The following is an 18,581-nucleotide window of genomic DNA, read 5'->3' as shown; positions in this document are numbered from 1 at the left end:
CATTCTTCTCAGAGCAGGTTTTTTAATCCCACTTTGCTAAAACAATTGTTTTATATCACACACATAAAATTTCCTCAAATCTTTCATTTTATTTTGCAAGAGAAATGTATATTTCTTTCTTGCAAGCAGATTAGAGGTACAAATCCACAGTAAAATAAAATAATAAAATAGTTATCTGACAAATCTATACTGTATAGAAAGTTTTTGAGAGACTGGCTGTCCTAAAAGTAGAAATGGCTTTCTTTACTTCATGTGTATGAAATAGAACATACAATAATGTCCTTTTTCCTAGAAAAAGAACCAGATCTGGGATGTTTTCATTATGCCACAGATTAAGATACTTATCCTATTGAGTTTCTCAAAATTAGAGATTTAGCTGTATCTAGTACTGAATTTCACTTAAAAAACACTATAATAAAAAGTAATCTAGATTTCTAAAAAAAATAGCATGGGTTTCATAGAATACTATTTCCTATCTGTAATAAATCAGACCTTTAAAATGCAGAAAAGAATGGATTATGAACATTTTTTAAAAGCAGGAAAAACTGCATTCGTTTGGGGACCTTTGATTAAGCAGAGGAGGGTGTCCTAGTCTGTAAGAGAGCCCTGTCTCTGCTTCCATGACTTTCTTTTTGAGTTTCAAAGTCGTGTTAGTTAACAATGACCCCTGGAAACATTCTAGTGGTGAACCCAGCTCCCCGCTCTGAGGAGCCCCAGCCAGGAACAGCAGACTGGCTCATGCCCACTGAGCATCAGGGAACTGCAGCTGGGAATCTGACGGATGCTCAGCAATGGAAAGATATAAAAGAAAGCACAGGAGAAAAGTAGCACGAGATTAGCCAGGATAGGTTCCAAAGACACTCACTCAAAGACAGAATCTATCACTAGAAATTCTCGGCTAGCTAAGGGTGAACTGTGTTTTTCTTAAGGTAAACAAGGATAGTGGTTTCCCCTCCACTGCCGCCACGCAGGGGGAAAACATCACTGCTTTTAAGTACAGAGCCCTACACAGTTCAGTACTAAGAGTGGGAGAGGACACTTCTTCAATCCAGGGACACCTACGATGCTGGCTTTTATTACCTACACACATGCGAGTGGCATCATATATTTGGTAAACTATAACAATGTTTAGCTTCTGTGCTAGAGTAACACAGTGAACTTTGTCTCAGAAGCCTCCCATTCATATGAACAAAGTTAGTGACTTTATAACTGACTGAGCAAGGGCCTTTTACATATTAAGTTAGAAAATGTAACGTATTGTATAAATCCATGGAAAGATGTCACGGCTCCTAAAACTTGTTCCTGATTTTAGGGTTACTGGTTAGTGATTCCAGCTCTGTATGAGATTTCTGAAGTGAAGGGGAATGGGTGGGGTACAGAACACGGATGAAACTTTTACAGCATGGAAATAAAGTATTTTTAAACCTTAAGGGTGAAGAGTTAGGCAAGAAGTAATACGTGGAAAACTGTCAAATGCTTCTCTACACACCCACCCACCAGATACCATCGCAGCTGGCTGGGGGAGTCTCCCTCTTCTTGCCTGACAGCTTCACTTTCTTTGAGGTCTGGAACTGGTGATCGCACTGGTCCGTCATGGTATTTTCAGTTAACAAAGCAGTTACTCAATAGGGGGAAAAAAGGCACAAAGGAGCGGGGCAGCTGCTGCTGCACCCATGATGCAAGTGCAGCCTGAATCCTGGGCCGCCACCGCCGCCTCGGCTCCTCCGTGACGTCCGGGATGGGTATCCCCGGCTCTCAGGAAGTGGTGGCCGCAGGCAGCTCCGCCCCTTCGCGAGTCAGGGCCCGCCCGGCAGGCCCGGTGGCGAGACCTGGCCCAGAGGCTTGCGGTGCCCGGGCGGGCAGGAGGACGGGGGATCACCGCGCCCGGCCTCGAGCGCGCGCGTGTCACCAGCAGCGCGCCCCCGCTCGCGCCCGCGCCTCCCTTCAGCCCCCGGCCCTCCGCGCCCTCGTTGCCCGGCACCAGACGGGTCAGGCCGAGTACAAGATGGCGACTCCGCCGATCGCGCTCCGGGACGAGTCGGGGCGCCCCTTCTTGCGGCTCGAGCGCGCTCCCGAGGACCCACTAAAAATAGCCCGGACCCAACTATATTTGGTTCGCCGGATCCCGAGGCGGCCGCGCGCGTCCCGCCTCGCCCCGCCCCGCCCCGCCCCGCGCCGCTCTGAATGGAGACGGGCGGGGGTGACCGAGGGGAACCTACTCCGCTATCTGCCGCGCGCGCCGCCGCCTGGGCCCGGCCAACCGCCCAATTTAGTAACATCGCCTGCGTCAATCACGCGCCTCGCGTGCGTCAGCGCCGCGCGGCTCCAGGTCCTGCTCCCCCAACCCCCAGCCTTTGAATGGAGACAATGTAGGAGCGCCCTCCTTCCTTCTGGGCGGGGATGGGAAAGCACCCGCAGGCCGGGGGCTCGGTTCCCCTGGCTAGGGCAACTTTTGGAGCGTCCTCTCCTGGTCTTAGACACACTAGCCTGCTAAAGTGAAAGTGGAGGCGTAGACTTACAGACACATGATGCACACTGTTGTTTTGTTTTTCGAGTTTCTGGTCCTAGCAGCTTGAACTTTCTTCCATTCTGAAGCCTGTGCTACGACAGGGGGTCCTCTTCCCCCGACTTTGACAGCCACACGCTCAAATCTTGGGAACAGGTCAAAAGAAAAACGCCACTTGAGATTCTAGCAGGCCGCTAGAGACCGCAGCTGTCTGTATTGTTTCATTCAAACATTTCCTTCGTGAAAAATAATTTCTGGGAGAGGTTACTTTCATTTAGCAGCAACCATTGGAACTAAGAGTTCTTAACTCGGACACGGTTTTTGTTGTTTTGTTCTGAGCAAGAAAATGACACCCTAAGTTCATTTCCAAGAAGAAATTGCTGCCTCTCTTACAATCGCCCAGGCTTTCTGCATAACTAGGAAGACAAAAGTGTCCCAGGAGACCATAGGAAATCCCCTAGAGACAGATTAATAAGCCCTGTTGATTGATTTTGAAATATTTCATTTGAGAGATGGAAGGGGAGGCGTCTACAACCCTTCAAAAAAAGTGAAAGTGCGAGTAGAGTTCCCTGTCTGACCCGGTGCTGGGGAGGGGAGAAGCTCTGTTTAACAGTCATACTCGCTCAGCTGTTCGACACGTGTGATGTGTTTGTTTTATATATAGTTTCTCGTGCAGCGCGCGCGTGGCTGGATGTGCACTTCTTTGGGTTATAAAGTGTCCAGTAAAGAACCCCACACCATAAAGGTAAAGAAACAAAATCTTGTCCCTGGAGCCCTCTGCATCCCAGTGCGAAACACCAGCAACAGACAGGAGGAGGAGGAGGTGGCGGCAAATGAGACCAGGCGCAGAGGGCCAGAGGGACGTAAACAGCCTCAGAACCACTGCATGAGGAAAGCACAGCGGCACCTCGGGGAGTCTTCGGGTTGGTGCCAGACTCCTTTAGCAGCGATTGCCAGGTCACTCGGAGAAGCTGGCTGGCGGAGCCTTCCCTTTCGGAAGAGCTGTCCTCTCTCTTACCCCCTCGACCTGGCTCGTTGCCCCGGGGCAGCCTCGGAGGCCAGCCAGCAGCACTCCTCCAACTCTACTCCACCCGGAGCCTGACAGCTGGGCGGTCCCGCCTGACCGGCAGGCTGGCTACTGCACCCTCCGGTAGACGGGCGCCCGGGCGAGCGGCTCCGTGGCAGAGAGATTGGCGGCCACGGGGCTGGGGTCGCCAATTCCCCGCGGATTCCATTGTGCGGCCGAGCGAATGACCGGGGAAACGAGCGCGCGCGCACACAAGCACACACACACACGCACACACACACACACACACCCTCGCACACGCGGAACCGGCTGGGCCAGGGGAGGGAGGAGGAGGGTGACGTAGCGTCCCATGGCGTCACATTGACGTCTCGCATTCCAGGCACTCTATGGAGAGGCCGCTAGGGCTCCTGTGGCATAAATGACGTGCCGAGAGAGCGAGCGAACGCGCAGCCGGGAGAGCCGAGTCTCCTGCCTCCCGCCCCCTACCACTCCAGCGCCTGCTCCTCCTCCGTTCCCCATACACAGACACGCTCACACCCGCTCCTTCACTCGCACACACAGACACACGCGCGCTCACACGCTCCGCACACACACTCCACTCTCTCCCGCGCGCTCACACCCCTCTCTCCCGGCGCCCTCGCCGGTGCCGCGCGGCGCCGCAGCCGGACGCCCCTCCTGGGCTCACTTTGCAACGCTGACAGAGCGGGCAGTGGCCGTGGAGGTGGGAACCGCAGCGACATTCTACCCCCGGGTCGCAGCAGGAGACTGGACGCCGGCGGAACCTCTCGGCGGCGCTCTCCCATGAGTTGGGATCGCAGCATCCCCCGCCAGCCGCTCACCGCTTCTGGGAGCCGCTGGGCTTGTGCACCGCAGCCCTTCCGGGACAGCAGCTGTGACTCTCCCCCAGTCCAGATTTCGGGGCTGCTCTCTAGAAACTCGCTCTAAAGACGGAACCGCCACAGCACCCAAGTACGTATGATTTGCCCAGTTAATGCGGGGACTTGCTTAAAAGTTGGCGCGCTGAGAAGCGTCGCTCCTTAAATTGACAACTTTGAGTGTGGTGTGCCCCCACACACACTCGCCTCCCCACTCCGGCTTTGCTCGCCAAGCGGCGGGTGGGTTCCAATCTGAAACTTTTCCCCTGTAGCCGGCCCTCGGGGACCCTGGAGCGTATGAGATTCCTCTCCCCACCCAAAGAGGCGAAAAGCCTCTAACAAAGAGGAGGACCTGGATTTGTGCTGTAGCAGCTCCAGCGTTGTAATTCAGGGTATTTCGGCTCTAGTTGTCATGGTAATGATGCTCTCGGCGGCGGCGGCGGCGGCGGCAGAGAGTTGGAGCCCCGGTGATGAACGGCAGTAATTTTCCTGCGTTTTAAGTGGGTTTGAAAATAGGGACTCTGGTGGGTCCAAGTTAATGTGCCTAATGGTGAAACGGAGCTGGTTGTCTGGGAGAAAGCTTAGGAGGGACGGTGCCTGGGCAGCAGCGGCCGGAGTTTGCAGAGGCGCTGGAGGAGCTCGGCAAAGAGGGTGTAATTGTAGGAATGTGGCTTATTGTATTGAAATGAGCCTGGGGCTCCACTAGGCACGTCTGCCTGGCGTCGCCGACTTGCTGGTTTACACTTTTCCCCACGGAGGTAATCGGGTGTAATTGCCGACTCGAGCGCCCCGACACGCGTGGGGACGGCGTCCTTCTTCTCCGGGCCTTGGCTGGTGTGGAAAAGGCTTGCGTTACTTTTCAATGAGCTTTCGGGGAAGTTGCTCCGAGTATTTTATTCTTAGTAGAAAGGAAAGTTCTCGGTGGTGAGAGGGAGAGCTGAGCAGGCGAGCGCAGCCTGCGGAGACTGGCTTTCAAAGGCACCTCTCAAACCTGTTGGAGGCTTCCGGCAGTCATGAGGGAGCTCATGATCATTGGTCCCTTGATTTCCAAGAACGTTCTTGGAGGTGGCCTTTTGTTTATGTGCCCGGGTTCTCCTGAGGGAAGAGCCGCGAGGAGTGTGTGGTCATCAGTACTCTTGAGCTGCTTCTCCTAGGGCCTTGGGTGCTGGGAGAGGGTCACAGGGTTCGGTTCAGCCATTCCCTCCCTGTTTCAATTCTAGTGATTCTCTTCCAACAACCGGGAAATGTTTCTATAGAACCGAGTTGGGGGAAAAAAAAGATGCCCAGCGCGCATACTGAACGCAATGAATGGAATTACTTTATTGGAGTTGTTTTAACCGAATAAGATAAGCATAACGTGAAAGCCAAAGACTCTCGGGGGGCCATAACTCCCTCCACAGACACCCGTCCCCCCACCCCCGGGACCCAGCACTCGCTCACAGAAATTCTCCCCCGGGGGTTGTCTGGGCTCCCTCAGTCTTTCTGAGAATCTCTGTCTTTCCCTTTCTGCTGGTCTCTCTTCCACCTCTCTTGCCCCCGCCCAACCTCCGCCCCCGCTCTCAGGGTTGGAAACTCCGCGGAGGAGCCGGGGTCACAATGGTGTGTTTCACGGTTTCCTCCACACACTTCACCACGGGGAGGGGAACACGGGGGTGTTCCCTTCGTCTGCCCCCGAGAAAGAAAGGGGTTTTGACAGAGGTAGTTATTTCTTCCTAATTTACAACCCCGAGGCTCTGTGCTCCCGGCCCCAGCGGCCACGAGCCGGAGCGACAGAACGTGTTTCCAGGCGCAGAGGCTTTGCCTAGGTAACCGGCCGATGGGGGGCGGAGAAAGCAATGGGGTGCTGGGCTGGGCTGTACGGTGGGCTGTGTGCGGGCCTCCAGGAGGAACCCCTTCCCTGGGGAGACGCGACCCCCGCCCACCCGAGTTCAGAGGCCGCCCCTTAGAGAAAGAAGACTACTCTGGATAAGGCTCCAAGGGAGGGTGGGATTACCCGCACCCAGTGGAAGGGGGGTTGCTGGACACCCCCTCTTTTAAAGATGCGAGAGGGGGAGGGCGAGAAGCACATGCTACCGCTGTGGAAAGATCCACTCGTGCCAGCGCTTCAGCAAGCGCAAGATTTCCGTCGGAGTACCTCGGGCTGGGGATGGCAAGGGAATCCCCCATTTCCTGGCCATCGAGAATTTCCTAGACCTGGGGAATCAGAGCCCCTTTCTCTCTACAAGCAAACTCGGGGTGCGGGAGCAGCAGGAGATGAGACTTACCCCACTCTTAGATCCTGCGCTCACCACAGGTCTTTCGGTTAGTTTGAAGGTTGCCCCCCCCCGAGGGGGGCACGATCCTAACCTTAGAGCTGTACCCACCCCTGACAAAGGGGGCGCTATAATCCGGAATTTGGGGCAGCTGGAGTCCTCCCTGCTAGGCAAGCTGAGCTTCCAGCTACAAAGTTTCACTAGGCTGTGCACCGGGACCTTCGCCCGGGAGCCGCTCTGGGCGCCCTCCGGAATGTACCCCCTCTGAGCCACCGGGTGGCCTGGAGCCTTAAAGCCGCCCACCCTCAGGGATACCGCCCGCTGAGTGCAGGGGACCTCCCTTGGTCCGCTGCAGCCGTGGCCAAAGCTGTCCGCCCGAGCGCGCGGCTCCCAGAACAGGCCTTCTTTCCTCTGTGCCCTTTTGTTTGCTTGACCCCTGGCCCCCGAAACTCGCGACTAATAGAAAGGAAGCTCCATTAGCATTTAGAATGAAAAGCGCAGACTTTCTTAATTCCTCCGGGCATTCATGCATTCGTTCCGGACCTTGTGCATTTCCTACGCGGCGTGTAAAATTTGTGTTTGAGAAGTGGGGGCCGTCGGAGTTGAAAAATGGCTATTTTCTTTTCTTGTATACTCACTGACACCACCACCCCCAAATTCGGGCCATATTCGTTCCTCAAGTGTTCTCATTTCTTCGGTCTCCCTGACTTCGCAAGCAGGGAACCAACAGTGACTGTAGGAAAGATCAATTTCTGGGTGACGACAGGCCGTGGGGCTTTTTAGCATCAGATCGCGTACCACAAAAGGGCTGTCTGTTAGCTCTCCAGGTGAAGGCAAACCTTCCCTTAGCTTCCCACGACGATGTGATGCTCCTTGCCCAGGGATTCCGTGTGCCCAACGCACTTTCACTTAATCTTATGATAATTCTTTGTAATTAACTAGCTTTTCTACAGGTTCCCCACCCCCACCCCATTCACCCAACCCTGGGAAAGATGACCCAGCCTAGTCTTACCACAATATCTGTCCCCTCTCTCGGTGCCTGCAGAGCCCACTGCGGGAGAGCGCAGCCCGACGAGCCCGGGCTCTGAGCCTGAATCCTCAGCAGAGCCGGGCTGCACAGCGACTGCTTCGCCTAGTCCGACGTCCCTGCCTCCTACACTCTCAGCCTCCGCTGGAGAGACCCCCAGCCCCACCATTCAGCGCGCAAGATACCCTCCAGGTAGGTCTGAAGCTAGGGAAATGGTGGGGAACCCAGCACCCCGCAGGCAGTCTGGTCAACTCGCCCAGTACCAACACAAGGCTGCTGGCCCCGGATTTCACAGCACAGGTGGCTTCCTGGCACGAAGCTCCGCTGTATACCACACCCTGTTGCTACCAAGCAGAGTAGTGAGATTATATGAACCATTTCTCAAAATTATGTATCCTAAGAAGAAAAGCAAATACTCCAAAGAGATTAGGATCTTTTGTTTTTAATAGCTTTATGTTTGTCCTTTTATATCCAACATATTCATTTAAGGAATCACTTGGAGAGATAGGGGACATTTTTATTGGTCTAAACCCCCAATCATTTGTGGTATTGGTGTTTGGAGAATTGAGTCTCAGAGACAAGGAGGAAACCCATGTGAACCGAAGACGGAGATGTAAAGGCCTCAGAATTGGTTTGTACAAATTTGTTAAAGGGATAGGAAGAATCAGGCCTGTGTAGGCACCAAAGATACTGTCACCCTCCTGTTGGAGACTTCAGAAAGACAAAGAGCAAAAGGGAAAGGACAGCAAGGAAGAATGGCAGGTGACTTTAAGGGGGAAGTCCTAGGGATGCAAAGGGAGGGGAAAGATGGACACACCAGGCTGTGTTCTTTCTTTTAAATGACCAGCTTTCATTTCAGACTAAGAACTAGACACCAAGATAAGTAATCCTTTAGCTTCCAGCTAGCTCACAAGGCCTCTCTTGAGAAGAAAGCAGGCTTGGACTGGCTCCTCCTCATCGCTGCTTCTTCCAACAGGCCCTCATCACCCTTTTTCAAGTCAAGATCTCATCCCATGCACGCATGACTCAATCAGATTTGGAAATGTGGGTAAGAGGAAGATGTCAAAGGAAATGTGAAGCATTGGCTTCTCTGTTAGTCACACCCTCAGGCCACACCCTCCAAGAAGCTAGGCACCTGGGTTTCCTTTGACTCGGAAAAACCAACCACCAGAAACTCCCCCCTGTTGCCACTTTGATTTAGCCATAAGAAGGAAAATTATTAGAAAAATCAACCAGTAGAGACAGTAACTCCCAGGGCCTTCTCCCCCACCTCAACCTCTGGGATTACAGCAAGTGCCATACCACCTGCTTCCAGGGCCCAACCGAGGCAAACTGGCAGGGAAACTGTATCTGCTTTGAACTGGCAGAGAAACTGTATCTGCTCTGAACTTGCTTTCTTCTTCTTTTTTCCCCCCTTCCATCATGAGAAAATACCTAGACTAGCCCTGCCTGTTAGAAGAGCTGTTAACTGTTGTCATAAAAGGGCTCTACCCTTGCTGGATCAGAATGCCATGTTAGTCAGAATGGGGAAGCAGCATAGTAGACATAAATGCATCCGCACACACCGTGCAGCAGAGAGTAAGCGGGTTTGGTGGGTGTGCTGTGTTGCAGCTGATCTTTCTCTTTGCAGATGGCATCAACTCCCCCGAGTCCATTTCCTGGGCCTACGTGCCCACCTCACCGCTTAAGCTGGCTGAAGTCATCAGTAGGGGTCCAGTTTGCGCAGGCTGCTAATCCTGTTTGGAGGAGTGGGCGGGAAGCAGCCACGGACCACAACTTGTGTGGGCAGCCTTAGTTGGCACTCATGAAATGTTAGCATGTCACTACCTCCCTTGTCCCACACAGGACATCTTTTTCACTAACACATGGGTTTACAAATTAATGTGTGTAAGTCTTAGGGGGGATCAATGGCCTCCTTCTACCCAAATTAACAAAGCATTCCCTTCCTTTCCCTTGCCCTTCGATATGGCTAGGGAGACCACTCCGGTTGGTTTTTTTAGGATTTTAACTATTTTTTTTTTAAATTTCTCTGGGCTTTTGAGGGAAAGAAAACATTTGTATCCAGATCTGCTGAACAGAGCAAGGGAGGATAAAGTTATCCCCCAGCAGATCAGGTTCTATCGCTCCTGTGGCCCCTTTGTCAATCAGGGACTCAACTATCTTCCCACCAAGGAAGAAAGTAAACTTGGGACACTCAGGCTTTGCCAGCAGGTGGGAGAGGATGCCACTTTCTTTGTTTCCTGATTCAAAAGCAGTGAATCCAGCTGGCAAAGGAGTGTCGACTGGCTTCTGAGCCCTTGTCTCTGTCCCTGCAGATATGCCCTGCGTGCAAGCCCAATATAGCCCTTCGCCTCCGGGGTCCACTTATGCCACGCAGACCTATGGCTCGGAATACACCACAGAAATCATGAACCCCGATTACGCCAAGCTGACCATGGACCTCGGTAGCACAGGGATCATGGCCACTGCCACGACGTCCCTGCCCAGCTTCAGTACCTTCATGGAGGGCTACCCCAGTAGCTGCGAACTCAAGCCCTCCTGCCTGTACCAAATGCCGCCTTCCGGGCCGCGGCCTTTGATCAAGATGGAAGAGGGCCGTGAACACGGCTATCACCACCACCACCACCACCATCACCACCACCACCACCATCACCAGCAGCAGCAGCAGCCGTCCATTCCTCCTCCCTCTGGCCCTGAGGACGACGTCGTGCCCAGCACTTCCATGTACTTCAAGCAGTCTCCGCCGTCCACGCCAACCACACCAGGCTTCCCCCCGCAGGCGGGGGCGCTGTGGGACGACGAGCTGCCCTCGGCGCCTGGCTGCCTCGCACCGGGCCAGCTGCTGGACCCGCAGATGAAGGCGGTTCCCCCAATGGCTGCTGCGCGCTTCCCGCTATTCCACTTCAAGCCCTCGCCGCCGCACCCTCCAGCGCCCAGCCCAGCGGGCGGCCACCACCTCGGCTACGACCCCACAGGCGCCGCTGCACTCAGCCTGCCCCTAGGAGCCGCGGCCGCCGCCGGCAGCCAAGCTGCTGCACTCGAGGGCCACCCGTACGGGCTCCCGCTGGCCAAGAGGTCGGCCACGCTAACCTTCCCACCGCTGGGCCTCACAGCCTCCCCTACGGCGTCCAGCCTTCTGGGAGAGAGCCCTAGCCTGCCATCGCCACCCAACAGGAGCTCATCATCCGGCGAGGGCACGTGTGCGGTGTGCGGGGACAATGCCGCCTGCCAGCACTACGGGGTACGCACCTGCGAGGGCTGCAAGGGCTTTTTCAAGGTGAGAGCATGCCTCCTCCAGGTGCTTCCTCCGCTCTCCAGTCAGGCTCCTTGCAGAGACAGCTAAGTGAGTTTAGCAACATTCTTGCCCCTGCCAGTTTGAAAGCCTACTCACAATGCATCCTATTCCTAGGCTAGCTAGGACTTTAGACCCGTCTTTCTCAGGGCTTTTAAACTCAAGCTGTCCATGAACTTGATGGGTCCGCCCCAACCTCTTGACCTGACATTGCCTTCTGAGCGTTTGGGTTTTTATTTGTTTATTTTGTTTGTTTTTGTTTGTTTGTTTCCTGGGCAGGAACTTCTGCAACTTCTAAAGTATCTAAACTTCAATAATGCCCAAAAGTCCTTATTATTCCTCCTTGCCTATACATACCCAGAGAGCCTGAGAGAATACTGCCTGCATGGCAGACCAGGTAATTTGTCTCTCAGTCTTCACAGAAAGAGCTGCAAGTCTAGAATCAGACAGACTTAAGATTGAATTTTGGTCACTCAGTAGCTGTTTGTATTCCCTGTGCTTTGCAGATAGAGGATAATTATTCTTGTTTCTTAGAGAAGAAAACGGAGGTTCAGAGAGGTCAGCCAGCTGTCACAGAAGTCATCCTCAGAGAGTGAGGTGGAGACAGGGGGTCCACTCATACCTGTGTGCTCCCAACATGCCTCCTTTTCACAGTTCTGCAGTGGCAAATTTGGGGCGGGGTAAACCAGCTAGAGTCATTTTGGGACAGCTTCCTCCATAGACAGGAGGAAGGTAGAACTCAGGCCTGGCCAGTCTACCCTGTCCTCTAGAAACACTTGCCTCCCTAGGTTTGTGCACAGACACAGTACCCACGTTGATCCTTCTCTCATAGATACAGTGAAGAATTTTACAGTGGGAGTGTCATCAAGCTCACCATATCTACCAGCAAAGAAACTGAGCCCTAGAGAGTACGCCTTGGGCAGGCTTGGGCAGTGGCTTGGCTTGTGTGTGGGATAGAGGCCACTGGTTTCGCTTGACCCTAGAGTTCAGTAGTCTTTCCACATCTGATGGGTGTGTGTGTTAGTGTGTGTGTGTGTGGGGGCTCAGCTTGCTTATTCTCTTGTTCTTTCTCTTGTCATTGAGTCTCTGATGGTTCTAGACATTTCTGTCTTACTCTCTTTACACCCTAACCTACTGATACTTCAAGCATGCGCAGACCCACACAGATGACATAGGTGAAGTGGAATGTTGATTGGGTGACTAGGATTTGGGGGGGGCAAATAGAGTATATTTAGGAGCATGCTGAACTTGGGGCTGGAAGATTCAAGTAGGAATCCTAACTCGTCACCACCTACCAGTTTATAACATTGGCCATAAGTCTTCTTGCTAGATCTTAATTTCCCAGCCAGTGACTCACACCCAGAGAAAACCTGTATTAAATAAGATAGCAGCATACAAGAGCACTTCCTAGTCTTTAAAGAGCCATAAAACATTAGTTATCAATGAACGGAAACTCTGAAGTTTTTATGACAATGTACATGCTGGTAATTATACATATATCCAACAGGCAGTTAATTTTGATGTGACGATGGTTATCATGTCACGCATTGAATTCTCTAGGTAGATGACAGGATGTCTGGATAAAGATGTGGCCATGTTAAATCCCTACAGACACACAAGCTTATAGCATTTTAAGGGCGGAACTTCCTTTTGAGGTTAGCCTTTGTTTTTTTCTCCGTGTTGGAGATGGAACACAGGGCTTTGTGCTTGCTGGGCAGGTGCTCTACCACTGAGCAAGAGCCCAGCCCCAGGCTAGCCTCCTCCCTTTTTCTGTCTCCTCCCCCATCCCCTGTTACCTACTCAAGATTTCCCAAAGCTACTTCCACATCACTACATCCCTTTAGCAGGTTTGATTTTTTTTTTTTTTATGTGAAGCATTTCACTGGAAATGCTGAAGGGCAGTGAACTATCAGCAGGAAGGGAGAAAAGCGAGACCTTCCAGTAAGAGCTGAATGAAAACTACGGTAGAACCATCCCCAAATCAACGAGAACTCATCGCGACATGGGAGTCTAGCATCCCAAGTCTGAAAATGTGCAGCAGCATTCCCCAACAACTTCCCTTTTCTTCACCATCCCCTTGGAAACAGATCTATGCTTGAAAGGGTGGGGGCATCCTGGGGTTGGACCACCCCACAGATCTGTTAATTAAGGAAACCAGAGCCGGATTTATCCAGTGGCTTTCTACCATTAAATTGAATTCTTTAAAAATGTGACATGAAGTGCAGTTAATGATAGGAATTCGGTGATTGAACTGTAACGATCTCTGGGTCCTTACACTGTGCAGATGTACACAGATATGGGGAAGGCTTCAGGCTATCGGGAAAATGTGTTACCTAAAGTAAATGGGCACATGGCCTTAAGGACAGTGTGGAGAAAGAGAGCTAGGAGGTAGGGGCGTGTTCTGTGAAAGAGGGCTTCTGTGAAAGGCTCCTGTCGATACAGGGACTGGAGGTGCTGAAACCCGCAAGTCTGTAGACCCAGCAGCCATGTCTCGACTTGGCGTAGGTCGGCTTTGCATGTGTGTAATCACTCCCTTAAAGGAAATGAGAAGGTGACGAGGTAAAACTGAAACTTGGGAAATAAGAAGAGTGGAAAACAAAGAGTCAGAGGGAAACTAGAATCTTGAACCCAAAACAGATCACTAAGCACAGTTTACCTGAACTTCTTCTAATACATAGCCCAGACTTCTTTCCCAAGTGAATTCAGAGTTCTGCTCTGGGTGGACTTGTGTAGGTCAGGTCCTTTCAGAGCGATTCATCCTATCCTAAGTGGTAAAAACACAAACACCTGCGCAGAGGTTTCCATGGGGTTTTTGGTTGTTTTCTTACAGCATCGTTTTACATTTGGAGCATAAGATTACGTCTAATTATTGCTCTATGTCTTATTTCAAAATTCCACGTGATTCAGAAAACTGTGATGTTATTTTTATCTCCAACATCGAGTTCTATGATGTGTCTTTGACAATGTGGTTCATTTTGGTGTCAATAATAACAGTCATTTATGAAATATTGGGATGTATATGACAGTCATATTTCTTTCTCTTGTTCTTACTCAGCTTTGGGTTTTCTTTCATGGATATGATAGTGATTTTTCTATCCAACTTTAAGAATTGGAAGTTGGAAATGGGCAGTTTATTATATGTATCCTTTAAAGAGAGAGTGAGCCAAGTAGTGCAATCATGTGGATTTACTTTTTAATTAAAAGATGACTCCCTATATATTTTAGAAAGAAAATATTATTTTCTATATATTTTAACAAGACAAACTCTTGACTTCACTCTGTATGATTACATCTCTACTGAGTAACAAAATCAGCTATTGTCCTATCTGGCTTACAATAGTGATGCCATACATAGGACAGCCCAGATAATTCTGATTTTATTTTTAATAAGGTCAGCAATAATCAGGGGAGTAAAACAAGTAGAAAATTGTTCCCAGGGGGATATTAAAAGTGGAGATAATCTAATCCTCTGAGGTACGATATGTTGACCTGGTAATTTCAGATATGATTTTATCATTCAGAGTTGGGTGCCTCCTGAGACCCGCTTCAGAACAACCCAAGATGATTTCCACTGTCAGCCAGGAACACTAATAAAATTGTTTTTCCTGCAGGCTAGCGTGTTAGGAAATTAAATTTATCTAATTATACAAATTGCACTGTCGCTTTTCACGTTGTAATTAAAATACATCTTGTCAGGTCTTACCTCTTTCCAGAAACTATTAGTTGACTATCTCTCCCATTATGTTTTCTCAGAGAACGGTGCAGAAAAATGCAAAATATGTTTGCCTGGCAAATAAAAACTGCCCAGTGGACAAGAGACGCCGCAATCGATGTCAGTACTGCCGATTCCAGAAGTGTCTCAGCGTCGGCATGGTTAAAGAAGGTAAGAACACATGCTTTTCATCTGGTTTGCTTACTCATGACCTCAAACAGCGAAAGCTGCTAATATCTATATCAAGGCAGCAGATTTACTATTGTCTCTTTCTCTCAAACATTTTCTTTTTAACGGTATCTATATTTACCCAACACTGAGGACTGCTTATTCTAATTTCTCAAAAATCAATTTTTTTTAAAAAGCCATTGTTCTATTTGAGATGGAGATTTTCAGAGCTAACTCATCACCACATGTAAGTATGGGATAACTTTCTTCCCCTCGTTATTTCAACTCAGTCACTGCTGAGCATTATTCCAGACTTAACACTGCTTTGAAATGGTGGCTCTCATTCATCAGTGCCAAGCTCTAATGTGTTTGGATTCCTTTTCGTGATTTATGCCTATTCCGAATGCGATCTTTAAACCTGGCTTTTTCTCTCTGTGTCTCATCAGTTGTGCGTACAGATAGTCTGAAAGGGAGGAGAGGCCGGCTGCCTTCCAAACCAAAGAGCCCACTGCAGCAGGAGCCCTCGCAGCCTTCCCCACCGTCTCCTCCCATCTGTATGATGAATGCCCTCGTCCGCGCTTTGTCAGATGCGACACCCAGAGATCTGGATTATTCCAGAGTAAGTTCTACGCATGCTCTTGAGTGATTATGCTACTCCAGTCATGACAATAGTAACAAGAGTTGATTGGATGACTGCGCCTGGGACTGTTGCTAGTCAGTAACCTCCCTTTTCCTTTTCTATAGATTTCATTTCATTTAGCAACTCGTTCGTTCACTATGCCGAATAACTTGTGCCTTATTGAAGCTCTAAATGCCTTAACGATGACCTTGACAGGGCTACCCCTGTCGCACGTATGGTTGCAGGGTTCCTGGTGGTGCCAATGAAAAGCTGAACAGGTGAACTAAAGATGTAGTTGTTTGGAAATCGTGACTATTGTGTTTCTCACGTTGTGATCAAACCCTCTGGGTGAGCCCCAAGTTATCCTTAGACGGCTTACCGAATTGCATCTTCATTGATTATCTTGCTGCTTATTTGGGGGGATTAGACCATGGGGAGGAGCAAATCCTGACCTTGGCATCAGGAGGTCTGGATAGAATGCTGTCTTTTCTGCCTCCTGCCTGTGTCACCTGGCTCCTGTGCTTGGCTTTCTCCTCCCTGCAGTGGAAATGATTACCATATTTAACACCAGAAGAGGGTTTTGAGCATCAGACACACAAGGCTGACAGAACCATTTTGAAAAAAACATAAATGATTATTTCAGTCAACCAAAACATATCAACATTTTAATTTAACGTAGGGCACCATAAAAAAAAAATCTCACCAGTATGAAGCCTACAGATTTCCTTAAATTTGAATAGCACTAAGAAGGGCTCTAAAAGATTTTTGAGAAATATTCCAGCATGATAAGGTCATTTTTATAGGACTTTGGAAAGCAGAGTTCTAGTAAAATACAGTCAGTACAGGTGAGAGAGAAGAAAGTGGCCCTGGTTATTGAATAATTCTTCATGTTAGACACTGTATCACACTGTCTCATTGCTATGAGCTGGAAGGGGATTTACCTCTACTTGAAGACAAGCTTAGAAACACGAATGAAAAGAGACCCATGTGGGGGTATCCCATTGGTCGATCTGATTGCCTTTCCCGTGGCTAATTCATCATTTGCAGCATCTGAGTGAATGCCTGGCAAAGAACAGCCTTTGCTGGGTGGACTCCTTTTAGGTTGCAGTGTTAACAGAACTGATGCTGTACATGCTGAGATCCTCTTGCCCTCCTCCCTACCCTCATTCTAGGCAGCAAAGCCCTCCCTACTCCTGATCACAAGACTCCCTATAAGTAGTATGGTATATCCTCAGCACCAAAGGTTGAGGACTCTTACTCTGATTTTAAGTAGCATCTCCTGATGAAAGTCAAGTCTCAGACAGTGTAATAGTATAACAGAATAATGCACTGACTGGAAGCTCAGGCTTTGAAAGCAGGCAAGGCTAGAAGATGAAAATCCCAGGGCCAGCATTTACTAGCTAGGTGACCTTGAGAAACTGATCTTTTAATGCCTCAGCTTCCTCATCTTTGTTATTTGCTAATATTATCTGCTTCCCAGGATTGTTTGTGAAGTTTAAATATGATGACATTTGTCAAAACTTCAACATGGTACCTTGTATATCGTTACTTTGACCAAACTTTTTACTCTGGTCGTTTATCAAGTGTGCTAGTAAGTGCAGGAACCACACTACCACTAAGGAGTCTTTATCCCCGAGGTCCTATAAGGAAATCAAAACAAAGAGAGGTGAAAAAGTTGACTGGACCAAGGTCACAAAGCAAAACACATCTATCAGAGGCCAAGTTAGGAGTCACATTTCACACTCTCTGCTTGCAGTGAGAGTGGGGATTACTAATTGGGCATGAAGACTCCCCCCCCCCCCCCCCCGCAAGCACCTCTGCCTCTCCCTCTGTAATTCTCTGCATCAAGGAGGCTTATAGACAATGCTTTAGCTAAGGCTGTGGCACGCAATCTGACATCGTCCCAGGGCATTTGACATTACTACTGATGGTCAATCCAGAAAAGTTACCCCCACCCCCAGCGAATGATACTCTATCCACAAACTATCTAATTATCAGTCTCCGTGGCCTGGTTTCTCATTCAGTGGCGGTATCTCCCCAGTCCGCTGAGTTGTCCCAGCTGGGACCTGTCTCTGCATTGAAAAAAATCAATCCAGTGTGTTTGCTTGTCTCTGCACTGTTCAGTCTGTTAGTCTGGAGTCATCATCTTCATCAACAAACATTTATCCAATTTAATTGTTAGCTTTGCCCCAAATACAGATTGCCCATGTCAAAGTCTGGTTCGTGCTGATGCTACCTTTGAGGCCTAGCTCAATTTTGCAAAACATATTTATTTTAATCGCATTGTTTTGGAATCAGGTTGAACTTCATCGCTTGGGTTCTCCTGCGTTTAGATAGTTCTACAAAATTATCAAAAAAAAAATTGGACCAAAATCAACTAAATTAAAAGACTTTTTAAAAAATACAGTGAGCTTTCATCCAAAACTTGGAAGAAGACACAGGAGCATGCTGATCACATTTGCAGATGACAGAAAGCTGGGAGGGATCTGCTAATATGATGGATGTCAGTACCAACATTCAGAACGATCTCGACAGGTTGGAACAGGAAGGGCTGAAACCATCACGGAGAAAGTAGGCAAAAATAAATGTGAAGCTCAACATTTAGATTTTGTTAAAGGGGAGAGCTTTGGCTTGTCAGAGGTTCATTCAGGAGTTTGTTCCACAGTATGATCCAACAAAGGGTGTGTGTGTGTGTGTGTGTGTGTGTGTGTGTGTGAGCATGGAGGGGTGCTAAATTACCTGCTGTGGTAGGAGAAGTATGGGACCAGAATTCAATTCCATATGGTCTCATGGACTCTGTCCTTTCAGATCACACGTCAAGGATTGAGTTCAATCCAAGACCAGATTTAAGGGGAATGTAGATACCCTGTTTATGGAAACTTATAAGTGATGGTTGGAGAATTAAAAAAAAAAGGAAGATATATAGAAGAAAGGGAGGTTTGTAGAAATTAGGTCACTCTCACTCTCTTGTCCCTGTATCAAAAAGAAAAAGAATACTTCTGTTCCCCTTGGCAAACCTAGAGAAAGAAGATGGTGGTGGGGGTGGGAGAGCCTGTCTTCAAAGCTGCTCTGAAGACTAGTTCTCTGTCCATACCAAGTGAGT

General features: G+C 49.5%; 1 protein-coding gene across 1 annotated transcript in view; it reads left to right on the top strand.

The window, feature by feature from the left end:
* The first annotated feature begins 3,973 nt into the window (after positions 1 to 3,973).
* Positions 3,974 to 18,581, top strand: part of Nr4a3 (nuclear receptor subfamily 4 group A member 3) — a 38,115-nt gene continuing 23,507 nt past the window's right edge. Inside the window, exons 1-5 of the mRNA XM_057790642.1 lie at positions 3,974 to 4,502; positions 7,706 to 7,879; positions 10,003 to 10,964; positions 14,733 to 14,862; positions 15,306 to 15,478. Of these exons, the coding sequence (XP_057646625.1) occupies positions 10,005 to 10,964; positions 14,733 to 14,862; positions 15,306 to 15,478 (1,263 nt within the window). The 5' untranslated portion in view covers positions 3,974 to 4,502; positions 7,706 to 7,879; positions 10,003 to 10,004. The remainder of the gene's footprint in view (positions 4,503 to 7,705; positions 7,880 to 10,002; positions 10,965 to 14,732; positions 14,863 to 15,305; positions 15,479 to 18,581) is intronic.

The sequence above is a fragment of the Chionomys nivalis genome, chromosome 16 (assembly GCF_950005125.1).
Source record: "Chionomys nivalis chromosome 16, mChiNiv1.1, whole genome shotgun sequence".
Lineage (NCBI taxonomy): Eukaryota > Metazoa > Chordata > Mammalia > Rodentia > Cricetidae > Chionomys > Chionomys nivalis.
The sequence above is the reverse complement of the archived record's forward strand: the minus strand, read 5'-3'. Positions and strand labels throughout refer to the sequence as shown.